The sequence below is a fragment of the Mauremys mutica genome, chromosome 2 (genome assembly GCF_020497125.1).
Source record: "Mauremys mutica isolate MM-2020 ecotype Southern chromosome 2, ASM2049712v1, whole genome shotgun sequence".
Taxonomy (NCBI): Eukaryota; Metazoa; Chordata; order Testudines; family Geoemydidae; genus Mauremys; species Mauremys mutica.
Genome location: NC_059073.1, coordinates 65,744,238 through 65,765,145, shown reverse-complemented (window position 1 = coordinate 65,765,145; position 20,908 = coordinate 65,744,238). Strand labels below are relative to the sequence as shown.

General features: G+C 38.8%; 1 protein-coding gene across 1 annotated transcript in view; it reads left to right on the top strand.

The window, feature by feature from the left end:
- NKAIN3 (sodium/potassium transporting ATPase interacting 3) overlaps window positions 1–18,108 on the top strand; it is a 316,215-nt gene extending 298,107 nt beyond the window's left edge. Inside the window, exons 7-8 of the mRNA XM_045006165.1 lie at window positions 12,166–12,245; window positions 17,108–18,108. Of these exons, the coding sequence (XP_044862100.1) occupies window positions 12,166–12,245; window positions 17,108–17,131 (104 nt within the window). The 3' untranslated portion in view covers window positions 17,132–18,108. The remainder of the gene's footprint in view (window positions 1–12,165; window positions 12,246–17,107) is intronic.
- Window positions 18,109–20,908: the final 2,800 nt, after the last annotated feature.

The window sequence follows — 20,908 nt, the reverse complement described above, 5'->3', positions numbered from 1 at the left end:
TTTTTCATAGCAATCTAGCACCACTGATGAGGAATTGTGTGTTCAACTGGAAGCTGATTGTTTAGATTCATACCCCACATATTTCCTGTGCCACTTTTGCCCTCCTTTACCAGCCCCGCCTTGCTAATACAAAGGATGAATCTTCTATGATGATCTTGAAATCCCTTTGATGCCCTCCTGCCCATCAGTAATGCCCTCTTGCCCCACATACATGATGCTTATGCATCACAAGATTAACTTGAAATCCAAAATTGCTCCTAGACTAAGGTAACACAATGCATTCTGAAGTAAATAATAAAGACAAACACAGCAAGGGCCATTCCGCTCTTTAAATTATCCCTTCATGTTTCTTTATTATTTACACTGAAGAAGTATGCAGTAGTCTCAACTAACATCAGGATCCAATTGGTGTTGTGGAAACGCATGGATAGATAAGTTCCCAGCAGCCAGTAGCAAAATCTCTGGAAGCTACACAAAATAAAAACCAGTTTAACACTATCAGCACTAAAGACACTTTGTGAAATCCTGGCCCTGCTGAAGTCAATGGTAAAACTCACATTGATTTCAATGGAGACAGTACTTGACTCTCTTATTCTACTTCAAAATAATGGACTTGCACTGGGACTCACTCCTTCAAAAATATCATAAGTCAAAAACTGGGAAAAGAAATCTATTTTAGCCTCTGCCCTGCAGGTCAACAGGCAGATTGGATAGGGTATTCTTCAGCTCCGGTTCTAAACTGTCATAGCTGTGCACTATTAAACAATTGCTGGGTTCTGTCCCAGTAGTGACAAGGAGGTAGTACTCAGATATGCTATAAAAGTGATCTCTGTATAAAAGTGTGGTAGGGCAGATCCTCACCCCAGCCAGGAAGGAGTTAAAGCGCTCCCTTGTGCACAATCAGAGCAGCCGGGAGGCTTGTTGAGCCTCGAGATGGGCAGGTCCTTAGAATAGAGAATCTCTGCTCAGTGCAAGGCAGCACTCTGAAGGAGCAGAGCGGCAACTCAGAGCTCCCTGAGCAGGGGTTTCTGACCAGGGAAATGGCTTGAAAGCCTAGGTCTCCCTGGCCCTCTCAGAGAGTAGATTGGCTGACATTTTTCTCTTTTTTTCCTCTCTTTGGCTCTTTGAAGACCTAGCACTCTGCTTTTTGTGGGCTCTGGGAGCATAGTGAGTTTTTGTTTGGACTTCTTTAACTTCTTCCCACAAGAGGGAGACACTGTGAACATCTAGAGGGCTGTGCCCCAGGCTCTAAACCAGGAATAGTGCCCACCCTTTCCCCAAGGGGGTGCTAAAGAGGTATTGCCTGCTATAGTGTGTCTTTAATAGCCACATGCACAATAAGGAGCAGTGCCGGGTCAGATATAGGATATAGCACAGTGCCATATTTCAGAGGGGAGCCTTGACTATGGGATGTGTTCCATGGCAAGAAGGAGTCATTCAGTTAGAAGAAACACACAAGCTGGTAGCCCTTTCCAGATCATTATGTGTACATAGGTAGATTATGGTCAATGACAAGGAGAATGGCAACATCTAAAAGACCCACACGCACACACACACACACGTTCTAGAAGCTCATCAAGAGAGCACAAGCTACCTGAAAAAGTGAGTCACAAGACTTGGGAAAATCTGCCTGGCTTATTCTTGCCAAAACCATTCTTGCCTGTGGTAAATTATTTATGTACATCTTCACTGCAGACCTGACTCAGGCCTGACTCAGGTGTTGGCCCTAAGACCCCTCCCATCCATACTGGTTTAAAATGATTCTTTAAGCCAGGCTAGTTGGCCCAGCTGTGGGATGGGTTAGAGCTCAGGTGCCACTTTCAGTAGGGCTAGTAACCCACCCACTTTGCAGGGAGGATGCACACTGAATCACTGGAGTGCTTGTAGTTGTCCAGTGCCTTCCCACAATTCCCCCTGCATGCCCAGAAGGACACACAAGCTCTCCAAGAATTCACTGGGAAATAATCATAAAGCAGCTCAACTTACTGCAGCACAAAGAATCATTAGTCATGCTCCCAGAAGTCCTAGCAACACACGGGTGAGTACACACCAGGGAGGACACGGTAATATGGGTAGGGCTTTGTGTTGTGGCTGCTCACACCCAGGCTAGGCTAACTTAGGTGTTCAGTTGTGTGTACCAATCACCCAAGTGAACTCTGCAGATATACCCTTTGTATTCAGAGTAATTCTCATTCTTTCATGTGCAACATTAGGACAGTTAGAAAAATATGTTGTGATGCATAATTTAGCATTTTTTAATGTTTTCTTGCTCCTATAAGAGTTCAGTGTCACAATGAATTATAGTTTAAACCATCAGAATTACCTAGTGATACAGAAATACAGACACTAGCCTCTAGTCACCATTCTGGATGCTGAAAATACACATACACATGCCCGCACACACACTTCCCTTAGGATTAAATTAGTTTACTGACTTAAAAATAAAAATGTGAGTTTTCTCAGTTAAACTGCTACCTCATACTATGCAAATTTAATTCCTGTTCATTGTTTTTGCTACTGATATATATATATATATATATATATATATATATCTATCCCTTCCCTTCAAATATAAATGTAATCTCCTTGGCCAGGGATTGTGCCTTCCTTATAATAAATAATATTCCTATTAAGGTTAAACAATGCCTATAGTTACTGTTCATGTATAGTTTATTAAATATGCCTCCTCATTTCCCATCTCCACTCATTCCTTCCCCATCCCCAAATTCTCTATTCAGCAAGCTTAACATACTGATTTGATTCCAACTTCCACTTAGCTAATTTAATATTGATCTTGTTCTAGTCTCCACCTTCCACCTCCTTGGCCTTTCTGTTTAAATTAAATCTACACTTAAATGGATGTTATCCCAAACCTCAGCTCCCAGCACCTTAGCTTTTCTGTTTAAATTGTATCTATTGTTAAATCAATCTTACTCCAGCTTCCATCTCCTGAGCTTTTCACTTGACATCACATCTAGGCCTAAGTGGTGCCTGTTCACGTCCTCAGCATCTTCTTGCCTTTCCGTTAAAGTTGAATCTCTTTTTAAATCTGTATTTTTAAATCTGTATTTCCACGTCTAGTCCTGATTTTTGTACTTTTTCTCTCTAAGTGGCAGCTACCTTGAGTCTGTTTTTCTTTATGGAACTTGTACAGCAATTTATCAGAATCCCACCCATCAGTGCAAATCCCATCTCCTCAAAATCTTAATTTTTCTTCATTTTATGCAGACAGGTTCTTCCAACTTCCAATCTTCATTTTAAGTCACATCTATTTCAGCGTTACTGTTCTTCAAGTGACAGTTTTTGCTATCTGGCATTGGGCTTAAGAACTCTAATTTAATAATAGCTTTCAGTACTGCTTTTAATATGGGATGTGTGGGTCTGGATTGAAAGGTAATTGCATGTTGTGAGGACGTGTGGAGAGCTGAATAGATTATAGAGTTAATTAATCAGGTCTTACACCTAAATTATCCTGATTACATACTGGTAAAGGACTTTGGGATTCAGTAATTTGAATGGCTTCAGTTTAGATGAATATTCCCATTGCTTCCTTTTATGAACAGCTCTGCATGTTTGACTCATTTAAAAAATTCATGCATGAATTAGCAATTTAGAATTCTGAGCCTGCAGCTGGAGGCCCCTTGCCCTGTTAAGGAGACCAAGAAATGTAGAGGACAATCTAGCTTAGTTTTAATAAAAAGGAAGTTTCTAGTTTTTTTCCTTGCTAAGATAAACTTGAAAGTGTCAGTCATTCCATACAGATCCCTGGGCTGAGAGCACAGTCATTCAATTTTCCTAAAGATCACAGATTATTCACAATTCCCTTGCAGCCCCCCAGGACTATGCTTTGGAGTACAGGAAAAAACATACCCAGGAGTCCCTAGTTTCATGGAAAGATTCAGGATCAAGATCACAGTTACAGGTCCTAGTGCACCAAGCTATATCAAGCTCCCTCTCAGCCAACATCTCTGCAGAGCAGCTTGTATGGCCACAGGTCCCAAAGAGAAGTAGCTCGATAGCATGAGAAGTAGCATGGTGTATTGGCCTAAGCAAGGGACTGAGGGGACGGGAAATCAGGTGAGTGAGAGTCAGGTGCTGGGCTTTTGGGGGGGGATGATGATTTTTTGGGTAGGGCAATAAGGGTGCTGGTGGCAAAACTGGCAAAATCTTTAACTGGACTTGGACATCTGAATCTCATAGGCAGCTTTGAAAATCTCAGTGCTAAATGCGAGAAAAGAAACCAATACATATCTCCAAGAAAACTGGCAAGTTGCTCTGGAAAAGGAAGACCTAGATTTTTTTATACTAAAATTAATATTTAATTAATATTAAATTAAAACAATCACATTAAAACAAAAGAAATATTTATAGAAAACAGAGATATCACAATGTATTTTTAGGATGGCTACAATGATAGGACAAGAGAAAGGAGAAGACAAATACATTTAAAATACGTGAGGTTTTAGCAAATTTCTTAGATACGAGTTAACACATCACCTGCCTTGAAAGTTACTCCTGTTATAGAAAATGCTTGTTTTTGAGTGGTTTCTGTTAGAAGGTTCCAGTAAAAGAACTTTCTTCCACTGAATGACTTCTCCATTTGTGATCTGGGTTTTCTTCTGCAGGTGAACATCCCAAATATTTGGTAAAGCATTGCTTCATTGTTCATGTATTTAATGTTGAAAATATATTGCTCTAGGAAATTCAGCTGTACTGTTACTTAATGTTTATTGGAACTTGATCATAAGAGAAGAATTAACTTCAGAAAATTACCTGACATAGCAATTCGGACTGCGGTAAAACAAGACAATAGCACTTGAGACAATCTTGGCTCTATAGTAAGAAGGAAGGTAGAGAAGTATAATCAGTACAAGGTTGAAAATTCAGATCATACTGACAAATACTGAAGCAAGAAGATGATACAAGTACTAAAATCAAAAAGTGAGAAACAGCCTTCTCGGTCCCTCACAGCATAAAAAACAAGCTTAGAGGAGCAAAATACCTAACTTACAAATTGGCATTGACCTGTAAATGCGATAGATCAGTTCCAGTCAATCTTAGCATCTGTACTAAACATTTTAAAAGGGCACCAGGCTTTATGGCCTCAAAACCAGCGGAGAGATAAAGGTGCATTAATACAGAACACATATCCCTGAATCAGCCTGCAGCAAAAGATCAAAGCGCATCTTCAAAAAGCAGACTGCTAGCTTTGTCTCCCCTGAAGCCAGCCTGGAATTTATCATTAAGATCCTGTGTTCTGAGGTGTGACTGAAGCTGTAATGCAACAACCTTTATATATAACAGTCTCCTTTACTGTTTGAACTAGTGGAGCTGTCTTTTTAACAGACCAGAGCGACATCTGTGTTGTTAGAGCTGCAGGGCATCATTTCTGTTCTCAGCACCATCTGAATGTGGTTGGTGGATGACTGTGGGGGTCTATGTTTTTGTATCCACATCCATGCATGGACTTTTTTTTCTCAATTTAACATGCACATTTGCATTGTAGCAATCTCATTATGAGGAAGTGCAGAAATCCCAGAGCATTATAAGGAAAGCATTAGATTAGGGAGGAAGCAAAAAGGACAAATTCAGTTGTTAGCCAAAACAAGTTCCATCAAATAGTCTTCTTTCCAAGTATCTTACCAATTAAAATTAGCTAGTAGAAGTTAAAATAACTGACAAATATAACTCACACTTCAGTCACAGGCACCACTGTACAGTTAGCCTGGCTCATGCCCTATTTTCAACTAATCTGATCTCACCACTAACACCATTATTTTCAAAGGCAAACATTGCACACAACTTTCATTGTTTGAAACTGCTTTAAATAGAATGATCAGCTTTTTACATAAATAAATGACAATCAGTGCATTCATCAGTTTATTTCAGTCTTCAGAGGTGAATTTTTTTTAAATTATTTTTATGATAATACTTTAGAAAAAGAAAAAGAAGGAATTCCAAATATAATCAAGAAAAATATATAACTTGTAATATTTTGTTAGGAAAGTACTTGTGCAGAGCAGTGCTGCTATGTGGCATAATCTATAGCCAAATATGCAGAAAAGCATCTGACTCCAATCCCCATGCTGAGTTGCCCTGGTAAAATGAATATGAATCAAAATTCTAATTATACGGAGAGAGAACTGTGGTAATGAAAACCAAAATGGAAACTAGAGAGGGCAAAATAACCTTGGTAAACCCAAAATCTCAGTGTGGAATTCATAGATGGCAGAGTATGGTCTGATAGGATTGGTAAATAAAAGTAATTAAGTAATTACTTTGCATTCATCATTACAAATAATAAAATGTAGCTGTTTACTTAAATCTAAAGAACAATTTTCATGTGCATGTCAAATTAGAGAATAGGAGGGACAACAGACACAGCCCCTTCAAAAGACCTTCCTGAACTCAAATTAAATATAAGAGGGTCTTAAAATTTGCAGGTGCCTTGGTTACAGACTTCATACACAATGGACACATCAAGAGAGAGATAATATAGAAAGAGTAATACTCTTTCAAGAGATTTTTACATGTCATCTCAGTTGAAGAGAGTTCCTTAAAGACTAGAAAGCAATCAACATAAAAGCTTGATTTAAGAAAAGACTCTTAAAAATACTTTGTGAAATTGCACAGCATGTGGTTTAATTTCAATAATGGAGTGAAGCATTAAGTAGCTTTTTAAAATATGGCTAGAGAATATTTTGCAAAGCACAGTTTTATGAGATTAAGGAGGGCCAAAGTGGTCCAGTGAAGGAAAATTTGAGCCTCACTAACGTGGGGATTTCTTTGATGCTCCTTATATCTTATTCTTGTACCCTGTCCCTGGCAGAGAATATGAAGCTCAGCATATGTTATGTTATGTTAATGTCTTGGTTGTCGAAACACTGAAGTGGAAAGGCCATTCAGTAGTGAAAATCATAGTTAAAATGATTCCAGTCTTAGTGTCCGCTAAGTGTACTCATGACAGAACATTTCTTAGGTTTAGTCATCCAAAGAAACACCATCAGAATAGTACGCAAGTGTCAAAATATGAACACCCAAAATTAGGGAGCAAAGTTTAAGATATGGGGTCTATATCCTGCCCCAGGCTACAGAGGGAGTCCAACATCACAGCAAGGAATATGAATCTGGAAAGCCCTTTAAACCCTGAAATCTCTCCCACCAGCCCAAGTAATTAAAACCATTTAAAAAAGTTATTTTCTAATAATTTTCTGTCCCCTGTTCTTTTCTTTCCCCTTTTGTCTCACTTGATACCAGGGCTGGCTCTCACTTTTTTGTCGCCCCAAGCAAAAAAAAAAAAAAACAGGGCGCAGGGCGGCCAGACCCAGAGGCAAAGCAAAAAAAATACCCCAAAACCCTGGGTGCAGGGTGGCTGGACCCGGTGGCAAAGCAAAAAAAAAATAAACCCCAGGGTGTAGGGCGGCCAGACCTGGAGGCAAAGTGAAAAAAAATAAATAGGGCGGCCGTGCCGCCCTAGGATTGGCCGGAATGCCGCCCCTTAGAATCTGCTGCCCCAAGCACAAGCTTGCTTGGCTGGTGCCTGTAGCCGGCCCTGCCTGGTACTTTTTGGAGACAGCGACACAATCACATAATCATATATTTCTATTGATGTTGCCTCTGGTCTTCCTTCTTTACCCCTCCCTACCAAACTGTTTCCCCTTGTAATAGGGAGGCAGTTTCTAGATTCCTGCAGAGAAGTGCAGGGTTTTTCTATGGAACCCCCTCAACTCCGGTGCTAGAGCCGTGTATAAAGATGCAAAATAATTATTGTTGGCCCATGCTGGTAAATGGATCTGGTTAGCTCGATATAAGAGTGGAGTGTCTCCTGAGAGCAGAGGGAACTGCGGGGGAGGGAGGAGTTGCTCAAGGGAAATCCTGCTTGCAAAGAAAGCTTAGGCTGAGGTTTATACTTAGTCAGTGTCTGAATTATAAATAATTCAGACCTGAGGATGGAGGTAAATTTGAACTTTATACATTGAGTCTATCACACCAATTTTATATTCATGCAGCTGTATTGGCTTCCTCTTCCTAACAGAGCCTCTTGAGGTCCCTTATTGAATTTGGGTTCTTTTCCTAGCCAGAGTGCACTACCTCTCCTCTCAAGGCGACGAACTTTCTGTTAAGTATATCTTGCACAAATCATATGCCCTTTCATGAATTATCACTGTTACATTAACACACACATTCATCAAATCGTAATTCAAACAAATTTCAAATAATGCAACAAAACACACTACACAGAACTATCGATAAGCAAAATTATACTTTATGTAAATGACACCTGCCAATAGCTTCTCTAAAGGGGCAAACAGAGAGTAACATTACTTTAAGACATCGAGCTTTGGGGCTTACACAAGTATAAAGGATCTTCTTGATCTTACTTCTCCAAAGTCATTTCAGGCTGAACTACTCAACATGGTGTTAAGGTGGCGATCCTGCAAGAGCACAGTATGTATTTTGCATATGGATGTTCTGCTTACACCTCCATGTTCAGCCACACTTAAAACTTGGTCACTTTGAAAGGAAATATTGGTAATATAATAATGGCCTGACAGGCTATGGCAGCTATATAGAATCATAGAGGTGTAGGACTGGAAGGGACCTCAAAAGGTCTTTTAGTACAGTCCCCTGCACTCATCCTGCAGAGATCCTATAAACAGCAGGTTACTGTTACGGGCTATGGCCAACGAAACTGTTTTGTGGGATAAATAATCTTTTCAAACCCCTTTTCTTATCCTTCTATGCTTGCCGCCCAAACCTGAAAAGAAATTTTAGCATCAGCACATGGGAGAAAGCACTGGATTAATAGCAATAAAATGTATATGGATGTCAGCTATCCTGCAAAGAATAGATCTTAACATTTTTAATGATAATAGGAGCACCTCCTTGGGCCAGCAGTGTTTTATACTCTTCTCACTGAGGGAGATTGACAGCCATTCCCCCCCCCAATACAGCCCCCAAGTAAGTGAACATCATTTTAATAGACTGCCCATAGTAGCAGTCAAGGCAGTTTTGCAGCTTCCAAGATCAGCACGTAGTGAAGTCTTAAAGAACGTTTCACACTGACCATTAAGCATCCGGCACAACCACAAAACTGAAGCAACACAAGAAGAGAGCTATTCCCTGGAAATATGGATCATGTTTTTCAGCCAGCTGCAGATAAAATAACTAGTTTCCTCTATAACCAGCAATTATCTGCAGGGTGCTGAAAATTCTCTCCCTGGTTTTCTAAGTGTATCTCTGCAAGAAAGTAGTTAATGACTGGACTCCATGCAGTGTTCTTTTCTAGTGACTGGATATCACTACTGCTAAACTGTTTTGTTTTTTTTAACGCATAGGGTATATTACTGAGTAGAAAATCAAATGATATTTCCATAGAACTTTATTCACGACGTATGTGGCTCTCTGGATTAAAGCTTATTATAATAGTCTTATGGATCCATAGCAGGGATTGCCTATAATTCATTAACCAAGCAAGAGATAAATAAATCAGTTATTCAGTGCCACCCTTAGCCTAGGTATTTTTTTTCCTCAGGGGGTCTACATAAATGTTAATGCTTTTTACTCTGTCTCCATTTTAACAAAGGGAAACATGCATCTTAAAAGCTCACTGAAGCAGAAGCAAAGAGTTTTGTTTGATAGACATTTGACTCCTATAGCCAAACTTGAGTTGTCTCTTATAGCTGGCTGGTACACAGAAATATTTCTTTTCTCAGGCTGAGAATAGAAGCTCAGATATCTCCATAGTTAATGGCTACCTTTTCTTTGCTGTTTCCATCCTGGGAATCACCTGAGACATAAGTGAAAAAAGCAGGTCAAATGAGATCAAATTTCTAAAAATGTATTATATGAAAAATAATTTATAATTAAAATAACTGAAAATGAATCTTTTATAGAGAAATTACATAAAGAAGAATTCTAATCTGAAAAACTGTCAGACAGATTTACATAAAACACAGCGTATAAGGGAAAAATGACATTTTCCTTTGTTGTCTCATGTGATAGACCTGTTTCTTGTTTTGAGAGCTATCTTAATATGGATTCAAAGTCAAGTCCATTCATATTTATTTGAGAGGGCTTTTGTAAGATCATGTATGTATGGCTATGAATAGCAAAGAGAAATATTCAGCTAGATAGTAATCTCATATCAACTTCTAGTTAGTATCCGATAGCTCCAAATTTGCATGACGTGATAAATTATTTCTTATGTCAGGCAAAGATGCATCAGTGTTGGCAATTAGTAATATTCATTAGCCTCATTTTTCTACTCAAAAGTAGAAAGATTAGCTGGTTTAAGTTCTCCTTTTGCTTATAAATGCAGATTGTTGTGATTAGAGAGGAATTGTTTGTAATTCTGAAGTGGTGAATTATCCAAAAGAAATGTATTTCCTAAATTAAAGTTTCCTTCCTAGAAAGCTGCAGTTTTTGATAATGAAAAATATTTTGTTTAGCAAGATATGCTTATAGAGCTATGGCACCTCACCTATCACATGACCTCAATAACTAATAATCCTTCTCAGGGGTTGAGAAGGCCAGGCTGGAAGACCACAAGGAGATTGTTACTGTGAACATAATTTCTTCTGAGACGTGAATTGGTAGTTGTGTACTATGTTTGACTCCTACACAAGAAATAGCTGAAAATGTCTACAAACAAAAGGCTTTTAAAAGATACATCCCATTGCTTCTGTCTTTCACTCTGGATGTTTATACTGTATTTTGTTATAAGAGTCTGATTGAATGTTGAAAAGTAAAACAAATACCGTACAGTGGAAGAGCGGCAGACACACTTTGGATGGCACACTGACTGTGCTAGCTTTTCTCAGTATGATGTGCTGTTCAATTAGCTGTGAGACAATGGCCTTGTGTCTAAGGCATTAGACTGCAACTCAGGATATCTGGGGGGTTGCAAAGTTATTGTGAGGGGGGAGTTGTAGCAGTACTGCTACTCTTACTTCTGTGCTGCTGCAGGCAGTGGTGCTGCCTTCAGAGCTGGGCACCTGGAGAGCAGCGGCTGTTGGCTGGGAGCCCAGCTCTGAAGGCTGAGTCACCACCAGCAGCAGCGCAGAAGTAAGGATGGTGATTGATAGTGATTGATTGAAGAATCCTCATGTGCTGTGAATTGAGCGCATCAGCACTGGGGACTGAAAAGGCAATTCCAGACAAGAACACACTCTTACTATCACACACAAATTCAGAGCAAATGTTTTCCCTGAAGCAGCTGAGCTGCACCTTTCTTAGTGTTTTCCTGCTACTGGATGCCCAGAGTAGTCTTGATAAGTTGAATCTCCACCCTCTGAACTCAGTGATGAGAAGCATGAAAAAAGGTGGCTTGGTGTAGGTGTTGGAACTAAAGAACCTTGTTAAGAATGAAGAGCTAGAAGACACAAACATAATTATTTGAATGAGAACTCATCTGTGACCATAAGAAGTGGAATTAGTGACCTCTCAAATGCAGATATTCTTCCATTATTTCTGATGTAAAAATCTTGAAAGAAAAGGTGAGATACTTTCTCAGAAGATCACCTGCCTGAAGAGGTTTGTTCAGAGACGCCTCTGCCTCCTTTTGATCTTCACTCATCATTTTAATGTTACAAATAAAGGGACAAACTCTGCTGTCTGTCTCACATATGTCACGTCCATTGATTTGTATATGTTTCACTGCGAGCAGAATTTAGCTCACAGGGTCCAAAACCTTCACTTTTTTCCCCAGACTAATACACACTCTCTCTCTCTCTCTCTCTCTCTCTCTCTCTCTCTCTCTCTCTCTCTCTCTCTCTTCCATAAAGTTTTGATTTGAGCAAGAACTGCTTGATCAGATCCCCTGGAAATAAAAGGCCACATTACCACAACGTGGCCTCCACGTGCACACCGCAAACACTACCATCCCCTTTTGGAAGCATGCAGACACTAGAGTGCACAGCCTTTGGGTCGGGTGATAGACTGATGTCTCCCTGCACAGAATTAAACAGTCATAAAAAGAGGCTGGGTTGAGACCCCTCTGCAAACGAGTCTCACAATATTTTTTCATTTACGTGTATGTTTCTTGTCTGTGTGTATGTTCTTTATTACAATTATTATTTATTATCCAGATTGTTTTTCCATTTTTAATTCTGTTTGTGTGCTTTTGTTTCCATTTATTCATTTCTGGAACTGTTGTATTTTCAGTTGATTTCATAGGTGGACTTGACACATACTGCTATCGGCAACCCCCTCTGGAACATGTTGAGTTAAAGCCTGTAAAGCCTGTAAGTAAGGTTTCAGTCATACGGACAATATTAATCCTTCTAACTGGACTGAAAACTACTCCGCTGCTCAAATAGTTTTGACATGAGATTTCTAATGATTTAATTATAATTTACCACTAAACATGCTAAAATGAATCAATTTAAAACATGCTAAAACACTATACTTTATGGCTCACAGCCACCAAAACAATGATGAGTGGATATTTTTCATTTTATTATGACTAATTTTTTTTACGCTATGAAGCGTTGGGGTTGGCATCAGTGGGTTCAGAAACACTGAAGGGAAGAAATTCTTCTCTGCCAGCTTTGTAACTGGAATAGTGTAGGTATATTACTGCTACTGCCACAGTGCCTAGGCCTTAATGCAATGACCCCTTAAAGGAGAGGCAGAAACTCTTATTTTTGGCCAGATAGTCTAAATCTGTAGAAAATGACTTGCTGAGCCAATGCAAGTTCACCAAGATCAATCCATGGAGCATCACTAAAACTCAATTATCTCTTCACCACAAGTGATTTGCTTCCATAGTTTATTCAAATAAAATATTCTCTAGTACATAAAAGACACACTTCCAAAATGTTCCTTTTTGGTTTGTTTTTGTATTTGGGGTAAATCTATGCACTAGCAGATATTAGCAATGCATCAGTTTGGCAGAAGCTCAGATACCTTCAGATGAGGGACATTTCAAAGTATATTTGCAAAATAGATCACTTGAAAATTCTTGTCAGGTGTTTATAAATTGCTATCCTGATCCTGTGTGTCATGAAATTCACATCAGAATCTTTCATGCATAGTAAGATGAAGCCAAAGTGTAGCTGACTAACTGAACTCGATGTGACACAATTTACTGTGTTGTAGCTAGCCGATAAGAGAATTAAAGGTTACATTTTTAAAACTATTTATTTTGAATGTTTTCACAAGTTTACAAATCCTTGCTATGTAAATATCTGAAACAAAACAATCTTTATAACTATTAGTTTTTGTTTAAAGAGGTATTATACAGGAATATAGTCATCAGACCTTTCTATTTAACAGGGTGTCACCACATTATAGAGTGAGCATCATTACAACACTTAAGTCATTTCTAGTGATTTTATTACATTGAGTAAAATCACTATATATGCATATTTAACAGACCAGGTATGTCTATCAAATATTAATATTCAAAAAATGGACAGGTGTGCTGTCTTTTTTGCAGGTGAATGTACTTTGTCTGAGTACTGAATAAAAGGTAACCAAATATCTAAATATCTCTCTGTCCTCTGTCTTTTTAAGATTGTTTTTGTTTTCCTGGTGTTTGTGTTGGGGGATTAGAAGAGATCTGGGGAGACTGTTAATTTAAAGAGAACTGTTACTTACACTGTGTTTGTGTTGGACATTTGCTCCCTGAAATCTGAATTGGGTTTTCATTACTCTTAGAATGTTGTCAAATACAAATTTTCACTCATGTGCACCAGCATTTGGCTGTAGAAGTGTACATGAGGAAGAATGTTTCAATCTTTTTTACCATTACAGAGAGACTATATAGTGCAGAATTATGAAAGCCCCGAAAGAATAAGAAACAATTGCAATGTAATAGTGTGGGAGTGGAAGAAATATCAAAATAAGACATCTAATAAGGCAAAGTGCTGATCAGTTTATGATCATATTGCTAGGATCTGCATTTACAAAAGTATTCCACTAAGAGCTTGTCTACACATGGAGTCATTCTGGATTAACTATTCAGGATTAGCTACTCTGGAATAACTATTCCTGACTAACTCCAAGAGTGGATTCTCTTTTCTGAAATGAGTGCCTTGTTCTGGTATAGCTTAATCCATTTTTGATTAATCTAAACCAAAACAAGGTATTCTTACTCCTGAATAAGAGTGTCCATGCTTGGAGTTAGTCAGGAATAGCTTTTGTGCTTTAAACTCACACTCTACCTTGAATTATCTTTCAAGTGCAGATTAGCCGTAAAATAATGCTTTTGTTGCACTATGATGTGGGAGGAATGGCATGGGCATGGGTTTATTAAGTACACTGAGGCTTGGTTTGCAATTAAAAGTTAGGTCAGCAGAGCTAGGTAGCTCTGAGGTGTGAAGACCAGCATAGCTATGCCAACCTAACCTCAAATGTAAATGCAGTTATGTCGACAGAAGGCTTCTGTTGACGTAGCTATTGTCGTTTGGGAAGATGGTGTTCTTACACCAATGGAAAAATCCCTTTCATCATTGTAGGTTATCTCTACACTACACAGTTATGTTGGCACATAGCTTTGTTGGTATTTTCTCCATAGTGTAGACATACCTAATTGAGATATTGGAGACCAAGGACATGGACTGGGTATCCAGTGGGAAGAAGGTCATAGCTGCTACATTTACATTTCTGATTTAAATGCTCTTCGCCTTTTTAGTCTATTGAGTTGCATCAATGCTGATTTTAAAGACCACCACTAATTTTCCTGAAGGGTTAGAGGAAGAATTGTGATGTCCAATATTTTATTAACCAGTGTACTATTATTGAAAAAAAGGAAATGAAGAGGTAAATTTTTCAGAAAAGGTGATTTCCCTTTTGATACTTCTAAAAAAAAATTCAACTACAATTGAATTAGGGGCACAAATTTGAGAATGTTCACATCAAATTACCTGTTTCCAAGTTCAGATCAGGTAGAGACACTGGAATGAAGATTTGCACTCAGAATTCACTTTGTTGGTGGGCAAATTTTGTGGACATAAATTGCATCTGCTAAATGGGAGACCTCCCATTCTTTTCAGGTCCTGCTTGGGTTAACTTGTGAGACCTAACAATATCATGGCTGGAAGCCCTGCAGCTGGAGAGTATAAAACAATAGTAAATGTCTTCAGTGATATTGTGGTTTTGTGTAATGGCAAGTACAAATAGGATCTTTGCTTAAACAAGGGGGAAGAAGAATTTCAATAATCAAGGTAAATTTGAAATAAAAGCCAAGCTGCAGGAGACAATTTGGATAGTCAGTGAACTGTGCTATCTACTGGTTTGCAAATGCTTATCTGTGTGCAGTGCATCAACCTGCCTGCTTGTTGTCTTTCAGTAAGACAAGTACTATCTATATCAATTTTAGATGGTCCAGGAATACCACAATCCCCAGGGGGAATGGACCTTTCAGTATCCAAACTGTGAAAAACTCCATTCCTTTTCACTTGGAAGTTGGAGATGAACAAAAAAGATACTTGTTAACCTTTATTCAGGCTCTTAATCCTTTTATATGTCTTTTACTGTCTTTATCACTTTACCTCTGGGGAAAAGTAAAAACTTGACTCTTTTTTTATAGATTATAGCCAGGTTGGACATTTGGTTCTCTCTCTCCTTGTCATATCAATGTGGTTTATTTTGCAGGCACTTGGTTAAGAAAGTATTGTAGAATTACCCCATCTTCCTTCTGTGGTGGGTACTAAAATACCAGGGCATAGGCAGGTTCCTAAACTTTTATGAATCAGTTTGATTAACTCCCACTGAACAGCAAATCATAATCTCTTCTCTGTTTGTAAATTATCTTGCTCAGTACTTGGGAGTCACATTATAAGACTTCCATGGATTCTCATAGATTAACAAAGCATAGCACTTCAAACATGCAAAGTTATATGGCCTTATCAAAACTGTGAAAGAGAGATCTTTAGTCAGCTGTGGATAATTCATTCTCTTATATATGCAGAGGCCATATTATAGTATCTGTCTAGGGCTACCACATAATTATTAATGATTAGCAAGTCTAAGAATAGTTGTCCTTTTCACCCCTGAAGAGATACTAAAGTTAAATGCCTTCTTCTAGGAAGCATTTCTTTGTGTACACATAAATGAGCATAGCTTGTCAGTTTGTTGTTTGTTTACCTGGCACTCTACAGTACAGGTAAAGACACATTCTTTGCCCTGAGGTGGTTACAGTCTAGATGCAGATGTGCAGAAGTAAAGGAGGAGACAACACAGAGATGAAATAAGGAAAGAAATGGACGAGGGAGGGAGGGAGAGGAAAATATGAATGTGTTCTCTTTGGAGGTTATAAAGGGGATCATCAGGCTGAAGGAACTTTACAGTTTCACACAGTTCTAGGGCAGCATTAAGCTCTATGTTAAGTTAGTTGAGTGAGGATATAGAAAGTTTTGGTATAGGGCAAGGGAAGATAGTATATTTAAAAGAACAAAACCCAACGCTTTACCCTCCCACATAATCATAGCTCTCTATTTTGTATAGATAAGACCCCTGACTATGCTCATGTAACCAGGTTAGCTGACCTTCCTCCTTCACAACTCTCTGTGTGGCAGGACTATCACACCTGCCTCTGACACTACACTGCATGTACATCCTCCAGGCTCTGCAAATCAATATGAAATAACCTCATGGATGGTCCCAGAATACAGTGATTAAAAACATGGTTAGAGGGATGGTATGTGCGGATGCAGAAACTCAGCTGACATATGGCTGTGAACCAAAGTTGTATGTGGATTCAGTTCAAATGTGTTTGCCATAACCAGGTCAGATGAGAGTGTCGTGAGCCAGCATACAAAAATATGATTCATTTAATATGAATGAAGCCAAGGGAAATCCATCATTCTGACAGCTTCTGATACTTTACCAGCTGCAGCACCTTCTCCAGCTTCTGTCACCATCATGGCACACACCCCCTTTAACCAAAGGAGAGAACGGGGCAAGGAAGGTGGGGGGGGTCTCCTTCAAAACTGCCACAAATGCTTCCCAAGCGTGTGGCCATGCAGTCAGCATTTTTGCTGGTCCTAGGAGCCTATTCAATAGTGACCTTATATTTTGTCACCACCAACATAGGAAATGAACACGTAAAGGTCTGTTATCATCTTGTTGATAGATTAGTAACTCATACATCTCTTCACAGGTCGAACTAAGTGATGAACATTGACTCAGCACCGCTGCTGTTGCTGAAAAAGCAGCCTTCAGAAGAAAAGATCAACGTTGTGAACCGTTGTCACAGAAGAGACACGTCCTATATTTCTCACTGAGTGTGTGGATTGCTCTTCCCACATGGGACTGAATCCTTCAGTCGCAGCCTCGGTATCATTATCATCATCACCATTAGATGGATACTTGTAGATGATCTTGAATTTTTTAAATTATTTACTTATATGGACAATTGTAAATTGTTTTCTTTTTTTAATTTTGTTTTTTACAATACCTAGTGTTAAGGCATGAAAACAAATCCACCTGTGAAAATTATGAGAGAAGAATGTGTGTTCTCAAGAAACTCAGTAGTTCTGGACTGATACAGTCATACTGTGCCTGGCAAAGATAGTGTTGAAAAATGATAATATGACTCCAGAATACATGTCAGCGGTCAGACACCTATAGTGTCATGTGGACTGTCTTCAATAATGTATCAGACATTCACAAAGTCTGCACCTAATGTTGGTTAAGCTACTGTATGTAGTAGAAACTGATAAATAATTCTTCTTTTCCAGATGTCCTAATTACCAATGTGCTTGTCTAAATATTCTAATTCATATATGGTTTCTTCTCCCTCTTTTCGTCTTCTCCCCTGCATCCACAAACAGTAGTTGTTTGTGAGTTGAAGAGAAGTGAAATGGATGTTCTCTGTTGCTGTCAGTCTCCAAGAACCCTTATACGCAGGGCTCTTTTAGATGTCTGTAATTTGCACCTTTTTTTTACTCTTATCCCCTCTTCCCAGGAAGAAGCCAAGCATGAATGTACAATAGAAGCACCATCTACAGCCTTAGGAGACTCTGGGGTGAATTTTGTTCTTAATTTAAAAGTAAACAAGAAGATCTGGATATGAAAATGTGTATAAAAGTTTGTAAAGTTTTTTGTAAATACTTATAGAAAAAGAACATGTATGTAACTGTGCGGCATTTTGTTTTATATTCAGTCACCATCAGTATAAAAAAAAGGCATACACAAAAGCTATTTTCTTTTTAGGGAGATTTTTTTCATAATTTCTTTTTTATGAATTACTATTTAAAATATTGCACATGATACAAGCCTGAGAGAATGAAGTCTTCTGTCTCTTCATGGAACCAGTACTCCCTCGGCAGCAGCATCACAAGCTTCCTCAGAAAGGTCTGCCAATCAGCCTCAAGTTTTGGAAGAAAAACCTGTAGGGCTGTGAGAGTGCTTCCATCTTTGTGCTTACTCAGTTTGTTACTTCTTTGATGAAACTGTCAGAAGGGATGGCATTTGTGATGTGCACACCTGCACATGTCCATTAGGAACTGGACTGAGGCCACCAGGTTCTTTCATATAAGCCACAAAGAGTCTTTAGATGCTAATGACTTCTGGTCCATCATCAATGGGCTGAGGCATTGTCTTCTGTGACGCTTACTTCACTTGCATTTTCGGTTATTGACAGATTACAACTAGACTAAGGCTTGCCTTGGTTCTTTACATTGGAAACTATATTTGTGCTGTTTACCAACAAGAACCTAATCAAAAAGTCAGCAAACACAATGCTGTCCATCATTTTTAGAGTGTTGAGAACAGAGGGTCTTGTGGTGCTTTCCCCTCTTTCACATTCAGCTCAACCAAAGACCACACTGTCTTTTGTGAAGAAATAGCTCTTGCCATCATTTCACGTAGGCCACTTTTTCCTGAAACTATGTATGAAACTGCCAAGCCAATATCGAGCCAGAATGACAATGCAATAAAATCACTTGTCAGTATTTTCTGTGACTAGGTAGTACAGGACACTATGCACCGCTAGAAGTCAAACAGTGCCAAAAAAGGGGAGACTTTGTGCAAAAGATAATACCACATTTCTCTGAGTCTCTGTGGTCCTCTGTTGTTCCCTGCTGCACCCTGATGCCAGATATTTGGTCTGCCCTGTCTTGAAGTCCTCGTCTTCTGAGAATGTCAAAAATGGGTATTTTGTCACAAAACTAATATGAGAATAGTCAAGACACCACAACTGGACCTCAGAAGATCAAACTGCAGAACAGTTAATATTTGTAAATCACTTATATTTGAAAAAAAATGCCTCTCTGTAGGTTTTATTTTTTTAGTATGTAGTCGTGCATATGATTTAGTTTCTTATACATACAGCCTTACATAACAACCTATAAGACTATGATACAGCTAACAGGTGCCTACAGCTCTCTCTTATCTATGTCAGTGCATTTCAGAGTCGAGGGTTGTTTTTTTTTTAAAGTTTTGTAAAAACTTGTTTATGTGCCTGAATACTCCACACACGTAGGGGTGTTCAGCACATATTCCTGCAGTTCCTCCCTGCTGCTGGAGCCTTTGCCCATGCCATGGAGCAGTGGGAGCGGCTTTTCATTACGGTGTTTAGCTACACATATCCTACATGCCACCAGCAGTGTAGCCAAGGCCACACCTTTGACTGTGGTGTAGACATACCCTCCAATTGCTACATTTATCTCCTACCGTAAGTGAAGGGGAAAGCTGGTCATCTCCAATACCAACAGTAGCAAACTCTGACTTTTTAATGGGAAGCACTGGATGCTTCTCTGAGCCAGGCTGGTTAATTTCCTTTCACTTTAGATTTATCTGATTAAAAAAAACCAACCCAGCAATCTATCAAGGTCCTATAACAGTGTTTGACAGTGGCAAACAAAAATTGACATCCCAAACTAATTGGCTTGCCTCCTTCTAGAATCAGTCTCATTTAGTTTAATTATAATAAATTACAAGCTGGGAGCTGTTTTGTGCAGTGAATAAGTTTCCTTCCAACGCAGTAAAACACTCAATATTTACATACCCCGTTTCTACATATCTTCTTTGAGAAACCACTTCAGCTCTTATCCAGCATATAAAACCGTTGGCCAGAAACCACTTGTTTAAAAGTCTTCACTCCAGATCATTTGCAGTGTTTTTATAATTGTGATAGTCCCAATATATTAGAAGGCAAGGTGGGCAAGGTAATATCTTTTATTGGACCAACTTTTGTTGGTGAAGAAGAGCTCTGTGTAGCTCAAAAGCTTGTCTCTTTCACCAACAGAAGCTGGTCCAGTGGAAGATACTACCTCACCCACATTGTCTCCAGACCCTCATTCATCATTTACATATTTGGGGTGAGACCCTGCAAAGTTCTCAGCACACTCAAATCTCATTGAAGTCAATGGAAGTTAGTGGCAGTCAGCCATTCATGTCTTCCTTGTGCATGTCTTTGCCATAATTTACCACCTATTGGGAAACCTTTTTATGTACCTTAATAATACTAATTAGTACTTATTTGCAGATAAACTCCAATTATCAATAACTTAACATTTTTGAATGATCTAAAATTCAGAAATATCTCCCGTAACCAGAATTTTGTTTTTCCAAAATTCTGATCTTCTGCTATATCCCCCCATAGTCTATTAATCATTGTAGTGCTTCACATGTCCAAATTGTTGAACGACTTAATCTCAACAGCCTTGTGAGACAGGTATGTAAGTAATAGTAGCCTCATTTTACAGATGGGAAAGTTTGGTGTATGTTTCAAATGCATTGATCTGTGAAAAAGACACCTATCCAGATGAAATGGCATTTAAAGATATTTCCACCACATTTGCTTTTTCAGTTCTTTCTTCCATCAATACTCAGTACTTCTCTGATATAGCTAAATTACTCAATAATATATATCTGTATTGTGACATTTATCTGGAGGAGGGTGCCAATAACACTGTTATGATGCTGAGAAATATAGCCACGTAAAACGATTCCATTG